Here is a 20,828-nt window from a genome sequence, read left to right on the forward strand (position 1 = left end):
AAACATTTATTAACATTTTTAAAGCAGTTATCTGCTACTTGAGGCAAAAATAAAATATTTTTGTTTTATTTTTTCAATACAGTTTTACAGTTACTATTAACGGCGCGCCAATCGCTGAGTGGCGTAAGTTTAAATCTAACGGAGAAAGTTGATTTCGGTAAGTAAATATTTTGATCTTGAATAGCAAGTTTGAATTATAATTATTCCATTCTAGTCCGTTGTACTTTTTAATTCAGTCGAATTTTAAGTATTTTCTTTTTCTATTCTATTTATCCCATTCTTTAGTTTTTAATTAAAAATTGCATTTGTAGTTTAGCGTATTAAGCCTAAAGTTACTCATCTAGATGATAACGGTGAAAACAACAACAACAAAAATATTCATGACTTCAGAAAAAAATAAAAAAAAATTATTGGAATATTATAGTAAAATGAAAATTACATGTTTTGTTTTGACATATCTTTTTGCTTGAATGTTATTGATAAAGAAGTGAAGTTATTCTAAATCTTGAAAATGGCGATATTTTTAGAGAAGCTTTTTATGTGAATATAAATTTAGCAGTGAACTGTTATGCTAATGACTGTCTTGCTAATTAAGTTAGTCAGATTTAGATTTTAATCAATTGTAAGTGATTCAGGAAGTTTTTTTTATGTCATATATGACTGTTAAACTTTTTTTTAATAAAGTAAAATTAACAAAATTCCAATTTTCGCCAAATCAGCGATCTATCGCTAAAAGTGGAAACCTGCTTATTTACTGTTCGCGTATAAAGTATATGAGGTAAAGTTCTGTTTGGCGCTCTTAAGTTTGGTGTAATTTTGTAACCTAATGTTTATATTCAGCCATGTGACTTAATTGAGTTAGTTAAAATGAATATTTATATTTTAAGGGAGGGAGGAATAATTTGTTTTAATAATAATAATATTTTTGTTTTACATTAAAAAACGATTCTTGAAGAATTGTCTGAGGAATTAATAAATAAAAAAGAGCGGAAAACATTTTTTTTGTTTCCATACTTTTTTTATTCTGTGTATATTAAATTAAATGAAAAGGAAAGAAATAATAAACTTAAAGACAGTGCTTATCAAAATAATTATGAGAAAGGAAGTGGGATGTTTTATAGTAAATGTTATTTCTTTATAAACTATTTATTTGGGAAGTAGATTATTTATTATTTTATTCATTAAATAAATTTCATGCTTCACAGTATTTAGAAAAATATGCATAAAATTCAAATTTTGACAATTTTTTTCAAATTTTGTATAGCTTGGTTAGTTAATATTATCTTAAATGTTTATAGATTCAAATATGATCGTAAAGTTATTAAATGGGTATTCTGTTATTTCATGTATGTGTTTTAATTGAATAAAAATAACTTTTTCTATACATAATGAAATTTTTTTGATGTATTTTATTGTGCCCTTTTTAATCTATAGATTATTGCCATAATTTCTCTTTAAAATTTCAGTGTATAATAAACTCAAATTATCTATCTATGTTTATAAATTATTTATTTGGATGAAAAATGAAGCCAAATCATTGTTTGGCAACAGCTCGCATGTTTGCTTACATTATTGCCTCATTAGAAAGAGTGCTATTTTATTTTTATTTTTTTGCAGCTAATTAATAATAAAAAAAAAGTGTAAATCAAGTAGTTCAGATTAGTGAGTGGAATGCAGAAGGGTGTAACTCCAAGTCAATAATTTTGTAACATTTTTTTTAGTAAAATTTTAGAAATAATGATAAATATAAAAAATAAAATTTGAAATTTCACTTTTTATTTACCTATTGAAATAGCAGCAATAAATATTTGATTTTTGTGAAAAAAATTTTGTCCAGCTTTTTAAAATTTATTTGTGAAGGCTTTTTCTTAAACTAGTTTTTTTTTTAAATTTTATTTTGATTTATTTAGTCTGATTTCAGAGTATTAGTATTATCTGCTTCATAAGTGTTATTGGAAATTGGACCTTTTTATTATTATTTTGTCAGTTAGTCAAATATGTATGAATTTTTATTTTATTTTTCTATTCATTTAATTTGTGTATTTTAATAGTTTGATTTCTATTTCAGCTCCCTGAAAATAAATTCTATAAACTATTTCCTAATAAGTCACTATTATGTTGTCAATTTTTATCTCTGTATTTTTACGATACTTAAATTTCCACATTTGTAATGCTTAAGTTAATGACAGATAAATTTAATTCTTATATTATGATGAATGTTAGAAAACTGTTATTTTTTAGTTTGTTTTCTTGCAGTTTATTGATTTAATTTGTAACTAATCAAATTGAATTGGCTTAAGAATCGTAACTGAATATTCTGTTAACTAATAAGAGTTATATTTGCCCTTAATTCTGTTTGTTAATATTCTTTTTTTTTTTTTTTTTTTTTTGCCAGTTTATTTTTAGTCTATTTTGTTATTTAAAAGTAGCAGTATTTAATTATTTTGGTGGTTACAATTTAAGAAATATTGAATTTTAAAATTTATGAATGAAAATTAGGTTAAAATAGAAATAGTTTCTATTTTTGTTTAAATCTCAAAAATAGACCCTTTAATTATTATTGCTTTTGTTGATGGTGGCTTTTGAAAATATATATTGAGGTACTTTTGAAATGGGATGTTGGAATCTTAAATTTTAGCTGAAAGTCCCTTCATTTCTTTCAGATAAAATTTTCCTGTATTGGGTATTCAAATTAGAGTGTATGAAGTTTTGCTATGCCTCGAAAAACTAGTCAAAGAAGTGCAGCTATTGCTGAAGCCAAGAATGAAGGAGTAAGTTATTCATGTATATATTTTTAATTCATTAAGTGATATTTTGCATTTTTGTAATTTATTCAGAAATGTCACATTTCTGTGGATTTCAACTTTTTTTCAAATCAAATTTACTATTTTAGAGGTTGATTAATTATTTTAAAAGCTATGAGGTTAGAGATTATTTTAGAGGCCATATGCTTTAAAGTAATAATTCTACAATATTTTAATATTTATCTCTATTATGTAAGTTTATTCATTTCTATTGTTCAGTTAATCATTACTTATTTTATTTGTGGCACTTCTGTTTGATAAAATTCATTATTTTATGAAGTTCTGATTTTTTTGGTTCCAAATCTGTGTCACGTTTGTTTATTTTATCCCTGTATGATTATTCCCTAATTGTTTTCAAGTTTAGAATGCTCACTACAAATTTTCCTGCTATTTGATGATGTAAGTGATTTTTTATTCTATACATATAATAATTGGTATGCTATCTATTTTGGGTCAAAAATCACAAATCTTTTGACAAGGCACAAAATTCTGTAATTGAAAGAATCTTTGTTTTTTCCCCCCCTAAATGTTCTTTATTTATGATTTTTACAATAAATAATAATTATTGAACTAAAATGTTCTAGTCATTGTAAATGAGAGTAAATTTTGTAGATATTACTTTTTTTTTTGTTTAAAATGTTTTTATGAGTGTATAATTTATGAAAATGTATATTTAAGTTCTGCAGGGCTCATTAAACAGTACCTTCTTCCCAAATTAATTTATTACATTGGAGTTTCCAATTTCCCCAGATATTGTGGTAATTGAGAACATGTGTTTTGTTCAACTGGTCATGGTTTTGATCTGATATGATGATGCTGTATTTGAAATAATAAGAAATTGCAGCATATTGTCTCAGAATTTAATTACTTAACTTTAGTTTTTCATATTTTTTTTAATAATTTGCGTGTATGTGCATTACATTAACATTCAGAATTATTTGATATTATGTCTTATTTTTGCTAGCATTATTTTGAGGATTTTTGATATGGAGTCGCATCTCCTTTGGTTACTATTGCAGATAACACCTCTTTCTAAGCACTTAAAGGAAATTAACTAGGAAATTAATTTTATATTCCTAATGTAAATAGAAAGTAATGAAGGAAAAGGAAAATGCAAAAAGGTTTTGGGGATTATCCAAGTCTTTTGTGGGCTATCTGACTTTCTTGTGTAAAATATTTTATTGTTAGAGCATCTAATTCAATCAAACATTTTTTTTTTTTTTTAAAGGGATTGTTTTGCTGCCTTTTAAAGGCTCTATATGTTCAATTTGCACAAATTTATAATCTATATTTTGAATTTTATCAGGAAATGAATCTGCATGTCTGCATATTATGTCATTTGAGAAGAAGTTATCTAAGAAACATTCATTAATATTATTAAACCTAATAGCTCCAATTTACAAGCAGGAAGTAGAGCTTTTATTACAAGTAGAACATATTTAATCCAGTTATTTCATTTTTCGTAGACATTACTCTAACTGAAAAAATTAGTATTTCTTTTTTTATTATTCATTTTAGTGATAGGATCTGGGAGTACACTTTATATTTAGCCCTTTGAAATTTCAAGCTAGTTATTTACCTCAGAAACATTTTGGTGTAGACAAATAGGTGCTCTTGAAATCTGTGTCTTAAGTTCTTTTTTACTGTAAACTGCCATCAAACATGCAGATGTACAAATAATGGATCTTCATATCTTGTAGTGGCAATATAAACAATTTAATTTTTTTTTTTTTTTGAAAAATCAACCAGAGATAATGTCATTACTTTTTCTATTTCCAAAACCTCTTAACTGAAAAGAGTGAAAATCGCCATCTTAAAATTCTTTTATCACCAAAATGTGTATTTATTATTATTGTCATCATAATTATTTGTGTGGTATTTTAAATAATAATTCCACCATTGATCATTTTTATTTTGAAAGTATTCGAATTGTACAGTTTTTAATTTATTAAAACCATCCCATTCTGGTATATTCTGAAGAAACATATTTTTACTTTAAAGTCCCAAAACCAGTTTGCTGCTTTTGATTTTAATGTGTTTTTGTTGATAACATGATGTTGTGTTTTATTTTAGAATGCTCCTAGAAGATCTGGTCGGGCTGTTACAAAGCAAGAGACTACTACAAAAGAAGCCTCACGGTCTAGGCGTAGCTCTACTGCAGCTCAAACTGCTGCATCTGTAGCTGATTCAAAAACTCCAAGGGTTAAAGGAAGCTCTCAAAGAGAAAGTGCATCTCCATCAGATAGTCGTTCTAGTAGGACAGGTGGGGAAACTCCTGCAACTCGTGTTAAATCAACTCGTCGAAGTACTGGTAGGATTAATTACAAAGAAAGTGATGGAGAGGAAGAGGTATCTAACACTAAGTTTGATGACAATTTTGAGAGTGGTGATGATTTAGAAGAGTCTGAATCAGATGAAAAATCAAAAACACGTGGAAGAAGTAGATCATCTAAAACTACACCGAAAAGTGCAGAAAAATCAAAAGGAACATCTCGCTCTCGTAGAGGTCGTCCCATCAAAAAGAAAGAGGAGGAAGAGAATCAAACATTTGATGTTTCAGATGATAGTAATGAACCAGAGGAAGTTCCAATAAAACGAGGACGAGCAGCCAAAGACAAAGAGCCTGCTAAACCTACAAGAAACAGGAGACAGAGAGCTGAAATAACTGAAGTTAAAACTAAAGCTGCTACTGAAGATAAATCTAGGCAAACACGTAGAAGTGGCAGGGGCTCTACTAATAAGGAGGAATCGCCCAAAAAGAGACCAACGCGGGGTGTTCAAGCTAAGCGTTATGCTGAAGATGATGATGATGAAATTGAAGAAATTAGTGATTCTAAAGCGGATGAAGATGAAGTTGTGGAAATGAAAGAAACGGAAAGTCGCAAACGGAAACGAGGCGCATCTCCAGAAGAGGCTAATAAACGTCTCAAAGATGCAGGTGATGAACAAGATGAAGAACAATCAAAGGAGGCGGTAACAAAAGAGGAAGATGTTATTGAGGAAGAAAAAGAATCTGTAAAAGAAGAGAAATCTGTTGAAGAACCAATGGAAATTGATGTCCCTGATTCCCCTCGAATTCCAGAAACAGAGGAGAAAGCTGAAAAAGTAGAGGATAAAGGTTCTGATATGAAAGTAGAAGAAAAAGTTGATCAGACTGACAAAGAACATTTAGAAGAAAAAATGGAACAAGAAAGTACTGATGAAAAAATGGAAAAAGAAGAAACTATTGCTACTCCAAAAGAGCAGCAAATCAATACAGATAAGGAAGATAATGTAGAAAGTTCCAATAAGGATGAAAGCATCCAGAGTTCAGAATCTGATTCAAGTAAGAAAATCGAACTGTCATCGTCAGAATTGGATGATTCCCAGAATGCCAAAGAAACTGATAAAGGTAAACCAATTGATAAACCTGTTGATGAAATAAAAATTGATCAACCTAAAGTAGAAAAAATACTAGAACCTAGTTCTCAATCACCTGAACAGAAATCTGATAAGGATAATGTATCGTCTGCTCAAATTCCCGTGGCTTCTGAGACAAATCTCGAAAAAATAACAGATAATAAAGTTGAACCTCCTATTGATACAACAGTGAAAGCTAATAATGAAACTTCTAAAGACGAGAATGCTGTTCAAGAAGAGAAAAAGACCCCATCAGTTGAAGAAACTACAGTTCCTTTAGAAACATCTATTCCTGTGGCACCACCTAAAGAATCTAATACAGATACAGCTTTGAATGGAGCTGAACAAAGTAGTACTACTCAAAAGTCAACAAATGAGGTTCTTAATGTTAACACCCCTAATGTAAACTTTGACCATTCTGAAAATAATACTCCTAAAGCAAATGGGGCACATAATGATGTGCAACATACAAATTCTTCTATTAAAGACCAGTATTACGTACTACCTGGACGAAAATATGTTATTAATTCTAAGTTAAATGAGAATTTAAGGCAGTCTGTTAAAAATAGCATGTTTGGATTTGTATCTTTTAACTTGGGAACTCCTGACTCGGATGCGTATTTGCAAAAAGATAAGCTTCTGAATGAATTGAGCAAACTTGATGCCCATGTAATTTGCTTGCAGCAAGTAGCAAAGCCATTTTATAATGCTGTATTGGAACCTAGTCTTGATGCACTTGGATTTAAAAGTATTTTTAGCCAACCTCAAGATAGTCTTAAAGGAATGGCCACTTTTTATAAAAGTTCACTTTTCAGACTTAGTGGAAAATCTGATATATCATTAAGAGAATTGGTTGAAAAGGTAATTTTTTTTTTGTTTATTTTTATTGATTGTATATAATTATTACTATTGATCATAAGAAAATTTTTAGTATCTCTGTTGATGTAACTGAAGTTTTCTTATAATTTTAAAAGATTTATAAAAGAATCATTCATAAAAGTATCCAGGCGATTTAAATAAAATAGAGTTGAATAATAGAATGTTTTTTTAGATGATGATCTGGTGTCTATTAGACTTTTAAACTGAACCTATTTTGCAATAAAAACTAAACTAATAAAGCATTTTTGCATATGTGCCAGAGGTTTCTAATTACAAGAATGTTGCCAATTTTAGCATTTTGAAGTATAGTTAACCATTCAAAATACTCTTTCATTATTGTTTGAACATAATTTGAAATAATATGATAAAAATGCTGTATTTTTTTGGTAAGATGAAGTTTCTCAAAATTGATTGACGACTAAATTAATTTTATTAATACTCACTGTCTTTGTCAATTATTTCAATGTTGTTAGCATTAAATCTACCAATTTTAATGAAATATGTCTTATATAACATGAAAAAAAAATTATTTCAATAGATATTTAAATATTTTAAAATTATAAATTTTTGCTTTTTACTTCTAGAAAATTTAATTTTTTTTTTAAATTTATGATTTAGTATTATCGAGGAAAAATTAATATTGCATGCATTTTAAATATTTTAGCTTTATTTTTAATAATAAATGTATTTATAATTTCTTAAACCTCTTCGGGAGCAACTCACATAGAATGAAACTGTCGTTTTAACTGAGCACTCTGAAATGGAGTATCGTCCTGGACTCACAAATTTTAATCAATTAAACATAATTAAAAAATCATATAAAATCACCATTTTAATATAATGACTTCAAATTTACAAATAATATTTCTTATACTATTATTTAATCTGTATTAATGTAAAGAATATGGCATTAATATAAATGAATGAAACAAGCAAAATATAACACAAAGCAAGTATTATGCACACAAAAACAAAGTTATAACTACTATCCACAAAAAATTTAAGAAAAAGGAAACTAAACAATAATAATTTGTAGATAATGAAATTCCAATTTAAAAATTCACAGTCTTGCCAGTTCCCAATGAAAATTTCATCTTTGGTTATGCTTTATTTCAAAAGATTAATTAGTTGCAGGCTCAGAGCAAGCATCTAATGGTATATTATAATTACACTCTTCCATGTTTGTAAAAAATGAATCATATTATATGTTGTTATTACTACAACACTGGTATCTAAAATTAAGGTCTTAAACTTGTTTTTCAAAACATTTCTAAATTGCTAACAGTAAAATTTATAGAATTTGTATTTTATAAATTTTAAGAATGGGTAACACCTTCTCAATCTTTGGTTTAGAAAAAGAAGTGATTTAGTGTTAGTTTGTGCAAAACTGCTGGAATTGCACCATTTAAGCATCTCAGATTTTCCCCTGTAGTTTTATGAATCCTGTAATACAACAAACAATGAACCAGTTTGCAGTGAAAATGAGCTCTCATAATCATTTAGATGAGTCACAGAGAGCTATAAGCAAGGTTGAAGCTGGCCAATTTCAAGCAGAGATGGCTCAATGATTACAAGTGGCACCAAAATTTGTATTCAGGTTGTGGAATCAATTCCAAACAAGTGATACTGTCACCAGGAAGGCCGCCACAGAGTATCGACACTTGCATATAATTGCTACTTGGTATTAAGCACACAGTGACAAAGGCTGACGCCGGCTCCTCAGTTTGCTGCTGTATCAGGAATAAGAATTTCCAAACAGTAATGGATATCTAATAGAGGGTCCATTGCACATTGCCTGCAGTTGTGTATGTCCCATTGACTATATCCAAGAGGAAAGCCTGATTATTGGGTAGCCGAACACATCAGTCTTGGACACAACAAGAATTGGGATTTGTTCTTTTCTGTTATGATTCTAGATTCGCCACACTGTGAGATTTTCGATTTTCGTCAGATCTTCATCTGATGGAAACAAGGAGCTTCATTTATTTTGGAGTTGATATTCAACTCTATATTATCAACTATTATTATAACTTTAAATTTTCAGATCATAAACGATAAAAATATTCTTAAAAGTTTATACAAAGTTTTTATAACTAAAGTTAATATGTGGGAAGTAAGAAGTTGTCTTTTAAGTTATGTATGACTCATTATAGGTACTGTTTACAGTTTTTACCATTTTAAGTAACTAGGACAAATCTCCTTATTCTCTCAGTTGTCCTGATTGACTAATTCATGAATTAAATATTCCATATCTTTGTTTATAAATTCATTTACATATAACAGTCTGTCTTCATCTTTAATGCTTTCCTTAAATTGTGCGATATGATGGGATTATTATTATTGTGTGATATCTATATATTTTGTAAGAAAGATGTGCACAGATTAGAGTTTATAACACTTGCTTTCTGGCAACAATAGGCATTTATACTAGGCTGAATGTTGCTTTCATTACTAGTTTGGTAAATTCCTATTAGCTCAGGTTATTGCATGATATCCACAATGATTTTATAATAAATGATGAAATAAATAGTATTCAGCTTTTGCTAATAGGAAGATATTGTGGCATAAGTCATTGAAATCATATGCAAAGGTTTACTTCTCTATAAATAAACAAGTTTTATCTGCTTTAGTCGCTTGATTAATATTTTCAGGATTGAAAAAAAATCGTACACTTTCTCTCTCCCCCCCCCCCCTTTTCTAGATGTTTATTTTTTTTAATGAACATGTTCCCCCACCCTTACTGTGGTTAAAAGGGCTCTTATCTTGCTACATACACAAAAAATGGGAATAAACAAAATAATTTGCTATATTTGTTTATGAACGACATTGTGGAAAATACAATTTATATACATTTTTTAAATATATTTTCAAAAGTAAATTTCTCTTTAATTGGAGCTAATCCATTAAAAAGGAATGGAAAGTCACTTCGTTAAGAATGTCATACTTAGATCTAACAGAAATGATAGCTTTAATATTTAACATATCTGCATTCTCTATTTTTCTAATTTTACTATTGTTAGCTAAAGCAAATCTGATAACTTTATCATTAGATTTGAATTTAATGTTCCCAAAGTTATTCTGCCAGTTCTTTATCTAATTTTCTCATTTTTCATCCTCCATAACTTGTTTCATTAAAGTGGTCATGTAAAAATACTGTATGAAGCTTAGCTGTTCATGAGACAAAAGCAGTTAACATCTACCATTCTTACTACGCCATTGCTTATTAAGATCATTTGTGAGGAGTTTTATATGTTGAAAAAAAAAAAAAAACTATTGTCTTGAGCAAAGTGAAGGGGCACAAATATATGCACTGCTCGTTTATCATTGATGTAATATTTTCACATATCACCCTGAAAGTGAACACTTTATGATGTCACAACCTTTAGTCAATCTCATAGAGCTTTTCATTACTTTCATGAGGATTTGTTCTAATCTTATAAGACTTTATTCCAAACCATAACTTATCCATATGCCTGATGGTAAATTTTGTGTAAATTTCTCGCATTCTTTTTGATTAACTATGTCTCACATTCAGCTTGATAAGTGTATTTGATATTGAAAAAATTACCCACTATATAAGAGAAAAAATTTATTGAGTGTTTGTGATACTAAATTCTTAGCTTCCTGATTTTTCATCCTCATTAATTTATTTAATTAAATTGAATATTATACCTAAGTTTAGCTGTTGATCCATAATGTTTAAGTCTCTGCCTTTATTGTATTTATCGTACAGTGTTTGACATTTTACATAAATTTTGGGGATCTTATATCATTTATATTAATATATTGAATGTTTCACAATGATTGAACCATCATAGTCATCCTTTGATTTTAAAGATTTTAGAATTTTATTGTAAACTTTTTTTTAGGTTTTTTTATTTTAATACCATCCATTGTGGCTAATGATGAAAAGAAGAAAGGCCATTATTAGATTTTTACAATCTTTCCATGCATTCTTGAAGAATACATCATGAATATCTTTTATTTTATCTAGCAAACCTATTGAATAAAAGAATTTGAGCTAGATAAACTTGGAAATTGGCCTTCCTTGAAAAAAAGGTGGCTCTCTTTTATTGAGACTTCATTTTGGTTAAGCCAGTTCAATTCATTGCTATTTTTAATGGGTGAACAAGTTGCTATGTGTTCATTCTATAATCTGATCTCTGTCTGAATGCTCATATTTAAACTCTCAAGGATTTCATTCCTTTCAGACAATGTTGGTTGCTTTCTTAACTTTGGGTGGTAAAAATCTACATGATCACTTGTTCCACTTTTAAAATCTATCATTTTTTTTCTTCTTTAATTTAATCACTTTCTTGGACTCCTGTCTCGCATTTAGACATAATTGAGCTTTTATTACCTGATCATTTTATCATATCTTTTAATTGCTTTTAACTATTAATTTTGTGAAGCTAATTATATTTTAAATAAATATAAATTATAAAATTGATGAAGCAAGTTGAATGGATAGCTCTTATACAAATAAACTGTCAACAAACCAATCCAAATCATTCTTTATAGTTTCTTTTAATTTTATGAGAGAGACTTGTTCATTTTCATTGACTTTGTGAATAGAAGATTTGTCAGTGCTTATTAGTATGCTTCAAATAAGGGAAGTGGAGTTTTCATTATGAATTTGAGTAAAGAATTCATAATGAATTTGAATTTTCATATTGAAGTTTGAATAAGATTAGATGAACTGTGTCTACATATGTTTAATCACCTTTTTATCATCACTGTTTGAATTGAAAAGTTTTTTGAAACCACTTAATGCCATATCAGTTATAATCGCACCCATTATGACATTGTGTAGGTATCTCTAAGTTATACAACATTTTTGAGTTCAGATTTGCTACATATTATTTTTGCATTAATGTTAAATTGCTTGTCGAGAGTAGGAAAGCAGGTTTCCATATTAGAGGTTTCGGCTTTTAATTGAGCAGTTTAAATTCTGTAAGTGATGCAAATTGAAATGGCAACTAGTTGATGAGCTTAAAATACTGGTCTATAAATGCCGTATTGTACTTTATTTTTAAAAAATTTATACACCTTTAAAATCTTGCTTATAAGGTTTGCTTTAAACATTTAGTTTAGAAGATAGATATTCACCAAAAGCCAGTTAAAAGGAAAAAATAATTTAAGCAAATTTTTGAGAAATTTGCGATTTTAAAAAAAAATGTCTATTGCTCCTTAAAATGAATTTGATTTAAATGGTTGCATTTTTCCCCCCCCCCTTGTAAAATTAGCTCTTCAAAAGATATTTTTTAAAAAATTGCAGAAAAAGTTTAAAATGTTTCAAAATTTTGGATTTTTAAGAGCATAAGCCAACAATAATACAAAAAAAAAAGTTTCATTAATTAATTTTCTTGAAATCTGAATTAACGATGCATTTTGCTCCAAGACAGTTTAATGAATCATTTTATTTATGGAAGCTTTTTCAATGTATTTTCATTTCCTTGACATTAATCATATTTATGTCATAACAATTTTTTTTTAACAACTTTTAGGAAATTGAAGCATCTCCCCTTGATTCTGAACAGAAAGCTGCTGTAAAATCACATATAAGAAGATGTGGAAGTGTTCTTTTCACCCATTTTTCAACTGTCATAGGAACACAGACCATTACTGTTGCCAATGTACAGATTCCTCGTTCAGATTTCAGCTCACATGCATTACAAGTAATTATTTTTTTTTAAAGCATCAGTTTGATCAATTATTGCAATTGAGATGTTGTTTAAGGTATTCATGGTTTTGCCAAAAGAAGCAGTTTTACTTTTTTAAAAATATAATTTTGATGTTTTGTTATAAACATTAGTAAATTTATGGAAAGTTTTCATTCTGCATCCCCTTTTCTCTTTCAAATTATTTAATTTTTTGTTGTCTTTAAAATTATTTCTTTGCAAAATTTATATGAAAAATGTTTAAAATAGCTTCTTGATGGTAACATAACAAGTATCTCCCTCTATATACAATAATTGACACCAGAATACAATTATCCTACATGTCTTGTTTAAATCTTAGCAAAGTATACTGTTGGAGAAATCATCAAGGAGTCTTATCAACTGATACCTTATACTTTAATATTGTATTTGTTAAGAAAAAGTGTTATAATAAAAACTGTAATATATATATATATATATGAGAGAGAGAGAGAGTGAATTATATTTAAAAAAACTGTCATAATTTTATTCCTTTAATTATAACACCATATTTACTTAACATTTACTGTAAAAACTAAATTAAAAGAATGTTTGAATTTGTCATGCAGTTTGACTTTTGTAAATAAAGAGAAAGAAGAAAAAACATCTTGAATTTCATAATTACTTATTATTATAATTTTTTTATTTTAAAGATTTCTTGCCTGGCACAAGAAGTTATTCGAATAAATGGTGGAACAAATAAACCCTTGTTATTGGGTGGAGAATTTAACATTGCAGAAAATGATGCTTCATACCAGTTACTTAGAGATGGATATCTTAGCAATGAAATGATCGAGGAATTGCAGCAGAGGAAAGATGTTGTGCTACCAGATAATAAGGTAACATTAAAAAATATATATATATCTATTTTATAAGAATCTCTTGTATAAATACATTATGAATATAATTAAAAAATATTTAAGATAATTCAAGTTATACATGTTGATGAAAAAAGGCCAACATAATATTAATTCATATCTTTGGGGAATGTAAAATAAGACCTAATATAACCTTTCTCAATATAGGGTGGGGAAAAAAATAGCTTTCAATGGAGCATTAATGCAGATATTCAAATTCTGTAAATTTAATTTACAGAATTTCATTCTGTTTCCTTTTACTCGTCTTTATTTTTTTAAGTAAAAATTAATCATTTCTGTATTTTTTTATTATTATTGTGGTACACAAATATTGCTGTTACCTCTTTCAGGATGTTATTAAACTTATTGTGCATTACTATATTTTTTTAAGGAAATAATTGTATGCACTGATAAATGCAGTGTTCTTAGTTTGCAGACTACATGAAAATTTTTATATACTTTATAAAATTATTTTTACATCTGTTAAGTACCTTTGCCAACAAAAGAAGAGGGTTTAAATATAGTAATAGTAGCAGGAAGGACAAATTAGTAGTTTGACAGTATATTTCAGGAAAATTGATCCCTTGCAGTAATTACAAAAAGGGAGGCAAAAAAGTATAGTTGTTCCTGGTGCCCTCTTCCCCCTTTTTTTGCATTGTTACTTCTTTCCAGAGAACAGCAAAGTCATATTATTATACACTGAGTATTTCTGTCATCATATCAATATTGTATTTGTATTTTATTATATAGGAAATGTGCCACAAATTCATTAATGGTTTAGCTGTGCTTATTTACTTCTTCCCCACCCCTGGTAAATCCATTGGTTATGAAAATCAATTTTTTTCTCCTCCAGTATACTTATTAGTGTTTTTTCTTTGTTTCCGTAGCATGATTCATTGGTGAATCTACTTTGGAAATCTTTCCAGCACCCGTCCTCTAATTTGTGTAGCTGTTATCATTCTGTGTTGGTATGTATGACTTTTAATTATTTATTTATTTAAACATATAAAATATGGTATTGGTGATTTCAGAGTTTTGTTTATTTTTAATATCATGACTCTCATATTAAATTCTCTAGATATGTGTATAAATTTGAATATAATTTAATATATATAATATATTTGGAATGAAATATGATATAATAACTTTTCCCTGACTTCTTGAGATGCAAATCAGGTTCCTATAGAAATTTTTTATTGCTATGAAGGTTGTTTTTTTTTTAAATATTTATGAGCACAATTTTTGAAGAAATTATATTGATTTAATAAAATTAAGTTGTTAAATAATTATTTCTGTGTTTTAATCTACACTAATTAATGCTTCATCCCCTCTGCTGTGGGAATGTGTCAAAATTTTTGGTACATTTATCCAGTTATGAAAATTTTTTTACAAAGGGTTTATAGTTTGAAACATTTTAAGAAACTTCGGCATATTTTAATATGTGCAAATTAAAAAAATTTTATTTCTGTCTCTAGGATCACGAGTTCATCATTCCAGAGTTAAAAACAGCATCACCTGATCTCTTATGGTACAGTTCCGATAGTTTGCATACTGTTGGTGTCCTTGATGCGGTGTCTGACAAAACTGGTGATCATCACCTATCACTAAAAGCCGATATAGCATTTTCCATTTGAGAAGGAAGCAGATTTTTTCGTCTGTTAATGAAGTTAAAACATAACAGCATCTGTTCACTTTTTTTGTTATAGAAAAGAAACTTGTAGTTTGCTGGAAACCTTTTGTATACATGAATTGTAAATTTAGATGTCCCTTTTCATCTTTTGTTCTGCTTACCAGTAGTTTCATATTGCATAAATAAATCAAATTTTAAAATGACAATGCAGTAGTATACAAGAAAAGATTTTTAAAGAAATAACCAGTGGGTTTCAAATAATATACAAGTTATATTTGTGATGGATTTCTGTTAAATTGGTTAATTGTTTTATCTTTTATTCTGTTAAAACAATGTATTTCCTTCTCTACTTCATTATAATTGTCATACAGTTAAAATAAAAATATTTTTTGCATTACTAAAAAATGGCTCACCTTTTTTTTTTTTTTTTTTTACATTAGGAGTGCAATAATGAGTTTGTTTATTACTAGTTTTACAAAATTAATAGTTCTATTAAATTAAAATCTTTTGGTGAGTATGCAGAAATTATTCTGATTTCTCTCTCTTTTTTTAACATTTGTATAAATGTAAAGTTACAATCTTGAAACTATTGGTATACTTGTGCCATTTCTTTTAATACAGAATTTTTCTTTTCCTTTTTTGTGCTTGTGCATCAATGGAACTCATTTTCTTCTTCTCTGGCATTTTAACATTAATCATGTGAATATAAATAATTCATATCTTATATTATGTGCATTTGTGGAATGTCTTTTACTAGATGTTAGATGCAGAGAAGTAAATCCTTTAGCTCTAGCTAATAGTAGAGTCAAAAGTACAAAATTTCTCTATAAGCTCTATGAGATTTTATTTAATAGCACCAAAATAAAAAATAAAGTTGACTATTTTTAAGCAAATGTAGATCTGATTTCTTGAATACATAAATATGAGATTCATCTTTTTAATCAATACCTTCACGAACTCTTTATGAAAGAGTGGGAAGGTTGAGAAATTGATTTTATCAAAAGTATTTTGATTATCTACATAATGTGTTTGGAAGTGTATGTACAGAAGAGTCTATTCAGATATGTTTAAATATCAACATTCTAAACTCACCTTATCATCTCATGTTGTTAAATCATTGTCAAGCTGTGTATTCCATTTCTCTCACTGTGAATCGTTTATGCTTATATTGTAGCATTTTAGTTTGATTCAGTTGTATTAATATGCATTATGTTAGAGAGAAAAAAATGTTCAAAACAATCATGCTCTCACTTTCATAATCAAAATCTGCATTTAGAATGTTACTGTAAATGAATGTTGTTGAAAGGTGAGGTGTGACAGTTTGAACACAGATGTGTTGTGGTTTTCCTTCTCTCTTTTTTACTGCAAAAGCTATCTCTTGAAGCATGAAGTATATTTCTTTAGTATGAAGTTTTATAAGCATTTGAGTATACTCTGTTAAAAAGGTACAATTATCTTAAAGTATGCATCTTGTGTAAAGAAAACTTTCATTATCTTATTTTCTCTTCAAGTATGTTTTTCATAGATATTTTTTAATTACAGGCATGGTCAATTGCTATTGATTTTGTTACTTTAAAGGAAATCTATCCCACAATGGCAGCTTTTATGTATTAAAAATATTTCCCAGAATTTAATCATTTTACATTCAAATAATTTTCACAAAAGCAATTCATTAACGAGTAATTTATTAACAGTTCAGCGAAATATTGTGCCAGCCAAAGGAATAATAGGTTTTACTGTTTGTCTTATTAAGTTATTCTTATAGTTAAGAGTTCTGTTGTTAGATAACAATGAAAAGCTAAGAGGGGAAAAAATTATTTTATACTCTGACACGTTTCATTTCTACCGTAAATTTTCTTAAACATAAAGTTTTCAGAATTGAAAGTACTTACCATGCCTTATTATTTCTGTGCATGAGGATTATTTTAAGTGAAATTTTTATTATTATTATTATGTACCATGTTGCATTTTTTAAAAATCTTAAAAATACATTATGAAGAAGTCTCTGCTGTTCTGATTGTATGCATGCTGTTAGTTTTTCCTTATTTTATTCTCATTTCATTTTTTGTGTGTGTATATGTTAGTCTTGTGCTGTGCCGTCTTAAATGTTAAAATTACTTTTTTTTTTTTTAAATTCTGTTACATGAAGAATTTGTATATATATTTTAACCTAAAAAATAAATACAGAAATGCATAAATTTATATATTATTTTTACCTGAAAATATATGAAGCTTTCATTGATATAGATTTAAGTTTTTGTATTCTGTTATTTAATAAAATGCAGTTTTATTTGTGCCAGAAATGAAATAATCAAATATTTTTATTTGGTGATCAGGGTATGCTTTTTTTAAACATATATTGTACTTTTTTCTGGTGATTTTGATATAAATTTATTTACTCTTTTTTCACAGATCCTCACCTAATCAAAATTAATATCCGAGTATTCAGTGGGAAAGTATTTGTTAATTTTATTTTGGAACACATTATTGTAGTTCTTGATTTTTTTTTTTTTTTTTTTTTTTTTTTTTTTTAACATTTATAAAAGCATAGCTTTAATAACTGAAAATAGCAATATCTTTTTTAGGTAATGTATCATTCTAGTAATTCTGATTCATATTTTTACATTGCATTTGCTTTGAATTGTCTTTGTTCACTTATCCTTCAATGACTTGTAATTAAACACAGCCTTTATGCTTTTTTAATTAAAATAGCTCTTGTGGAAATATTAGGGCTCTTAATCTTACTTCTATATTATACTTTAATATTTGGAATGATGAATTAAGCTAATAAATCTTGTGCATGAAATTTATCTTACTCAATTGCAACCACTTTTACAGTCGTGAAAATATATTTTAGAAAAGCATTTAATTTTGATCTGCAAATATATTAAATTTCAAAGCATTAGGAAGTCTTATGATGAGGATCAGAGCAATTCTACTTAATTTGAACTGTGAAGTCATCATTATCAATAATTGCTTAAATTTTTTTTTTAATTCTTAATTTTCCCCCCCGCTTCAACTGTGATGTGAGAATCACTTACTCTTATTGAATGTTATTTCTTTTTAATGCTGTTCCATCCTTCTTATTGAGCTTTTCCCCTTCTCTTTTGATGAATGTGTGGACTATTACATGGCAATAAAGTTATTCATTTATTAATATAAGAAGATGAAAGAAATATGTGTCATTTAAATATGAATAGATATTATCAATAACAAATATAATATTTTTTGTATTTTTATGTTTGAAGTGTTGTATTTTTTAAAATATAAATATCAAGAGATCATCTCTTTATAATAAATAACCTCCAACTCTATTATGTCCATTTCATGTCAGTGTATTTATTTATCTACACACAGAAATTTGATATTCATGAAGTTGTGAAAATAACAGCTTTCATCTATAAGACACAAAGTTGAGAAGAATATGCAGAAAAAGTTTGCTGAAAACTGAAGAAACTAGAGGCTTCTCTTTTAAAAAAACAGTTGCAATTGCTTTTGAAATATTATTGTATCAAAAACCATTTGGACATTGTAATCATAAAGTAAGAACTACATTCTAACACAAAGCATTGGAAACCACTGTGGTGCTCAAGTTTGAATCTGAATTTGTTGATACATTATAATTTTCTTTTAATACTTTTTTTTAAAAAAAGTTGCCTTTTAATACAAGCATTATTATTATTTTTTTCATATTTACCACACAGTAGTTATTCATTTATTAATGCATGAAGCAGTTTTCTTAATATGTTCAGCTTGCTTCTCATATTAAATTAATTTATTTCAAAGTTTCTTTCTTAAATTAGAGATAGATTCGGATCCCAGATGGGATTCAAAACCACTAACAACAAGATTCCTCCCCTTCCTGGTTCTTCAATATTTATTAGCAATAATATTACATACAGCCATTTTTATTTGAACTATTTCCAAATTAAATTTTGTGGTGTTTTATTAATATTAATGTTTTTTGTTTTTACATGCTTAATTAAGGTTGAAAATGAAAATTATTCATAGGTGGGATCAAAAATATTTTACAATCACAGTGGAGCATGAGCCAAAAAATTCTAAGAAGCTCTTCTGTAATCTCTTCTGTCATATTAATTTTGAAGATATTCCATTGATTGATTTTTGGTATAGTTAAAAATTAACTGTATAGTTTTTAAATGGTGAATATACTGTTTTGTGAATGTTATTATAATTGTTTATCAGTTCTTGTACTTGTAACTATATTTTGCAATAGAGATTTCAGTGGGGTAGGTTATAAATATTTGTTCTACTTACTGGTGTATTATTGGATGCATTGAATCTTGCGGATTATTTTTTTAAAATATTTCTTTTTTCTTCTGAATTGCTGCATGATTTTTTCCCCTTTACTCTAAACTACTTGTTAAAAAAAGTTTCTGTCAAACCTCATTAAATCTTTAGTATTTTAGATTTTTTGTGTAAGTCTTAGGTGATAATTTGTTTTACAAAGCTTTATTACTTTTATAATTAATTTTGATTTTGTTTGAACTTATGAAAAAATGTTGTATGGTGTGTTTGTAAATAGACTCATGACTTGGAAGGGGGGAAAAAAGCCAGTAATACTCTTTTTACTTTAAGAATGCATGCATATTTTTTTTTTTTTCAGTTTTTGTGGATGTATGTGCATACTTTATTATTATTTAGCAGTTTTAAAATGGTTGTAATTTCCTTTGTATGTGTATACAACTGTTCTGTTCTTTAGATATATATATATAAATAATTATGAATTTGCTTATTATGTATTGCCATCCAAGAAAATCTAATCACATTGTAAATATTTGTATTTTGAACGGCTGCATAGATTTCTCAACATTTCTCAATTTATAGTTAAAACTTTTTATATATTTATCCCTTATACTTAATCGCACGTATCATCTCAACAGATAATTAAAAAATTTTGAACTTATCTCATTCCTGTGAAAATTCAAAATTGAAATAATCATAAGCATATATTATAAAGCTTTTAATACCACTCTTATTTTTAAATTCTTGAATGGAAAGTAAAATGAAATTAATTTTTAATAAGATACTGCTGGTATCTACAAAGCATTTCTCATTTATAAGTGTTATCATTTGGTATAAATTGATATCCTTTGGTAACTTTTTGGTCCTTCGGTTATTGAAGATATTCTTTTTATTATTATTATTATGAGACATACTACTAAAAAAAATACTTTTTTTTCCCCTCAACACAGCTCAAGATACTCTTTTGTGTTGGATAATTTCCAACTCTTTTTAGAAAATATTTGTACAACATCAACATTTGATTATTGCAAATGATATATTTTTGCTGTTTCCATTGATTATTGTAACATTATAAAGAATCTTTTAAAAAATTTATACTCATCAATTACCATTATTGAATAATTTTTCACTCTTGAAATAACATTATGCCGCTGTTTTAAAAGGAGGAAAATATTTGTAATACCATAAAATTTGTGTGTGTCAAAATGGGATTGTGAAGGTTTCCTTTTGTCTTTGTTTTGTTTTTGAATAAACCATGTAGGTTTAGTTTCAATAAAGGTTTATTTTACACTGA

At 27.5% G+C, this 20,828-nt stretch overlaps 1 protein-coding gene across 1 annotated transcript; it reads left to right on the forward strand.

The window, feature by feature from the left end:
* On the forward strand, positions 1–20,828 carry LOC129976631 (FK506-binding protein 5-like). The gene is made up of 7 exons (XM_056090298.1): positions 1–157; positions 2,664–2,771; positions 4,878–7,064; positions 12,590–12,760; positions 13,435–13,620; positions 14,526–14,606; positions 15,114–20,828. The coding sequence occupies exons 2-7, from the start codon at positions 2,715–2,717 to the stop codon at positions 15,270–15,272; spliced, it is 2,841 nt and encodes a 946-aa protein (XP_055946273.1). The 5' UTR covers positions 1–157; positions 2,664–2,714; the 3' UTR covers positions 15,273–20,828.

Source organism: Argiope bruennichi, chromosome 7 (genome assembly GCF_947563725.1).
Source record: "Argiope bruennichi chromosome 7, qqArgBrue1.1, whole genome shotgun sequence".
NCBI lineage: Eukaryota > Metazoa > Arthropoda > Arachnida > Araneae > Araneidae > Argiope > Argiope bruennichi.

Bases quoted from the DNA above. Each gene is read 5' to 3' on its own strand.
- LOC129976631 (XM_056090298.1), top strand. From the start codon at position 2,715: ATGCCTCGAAAAACTAGTCAAAGAAGTGCAGCTATTGCTGAAGCCAAG. The intron at 2,772-4,877 runs GTAAGTTATTCA...GTTTTATTTTAG, and splicing joins CTGAAGCCAAGAATGAAGGA to AATGCTCCTAGAAGATCTGG. The intron at 12,761-13,434 runs GTAATTATTTTT...TTTATTTTAAAG, and splicing joins TCAGCTCACATGCATTACAA to ATTTCTTGCCTGGCACAAGA.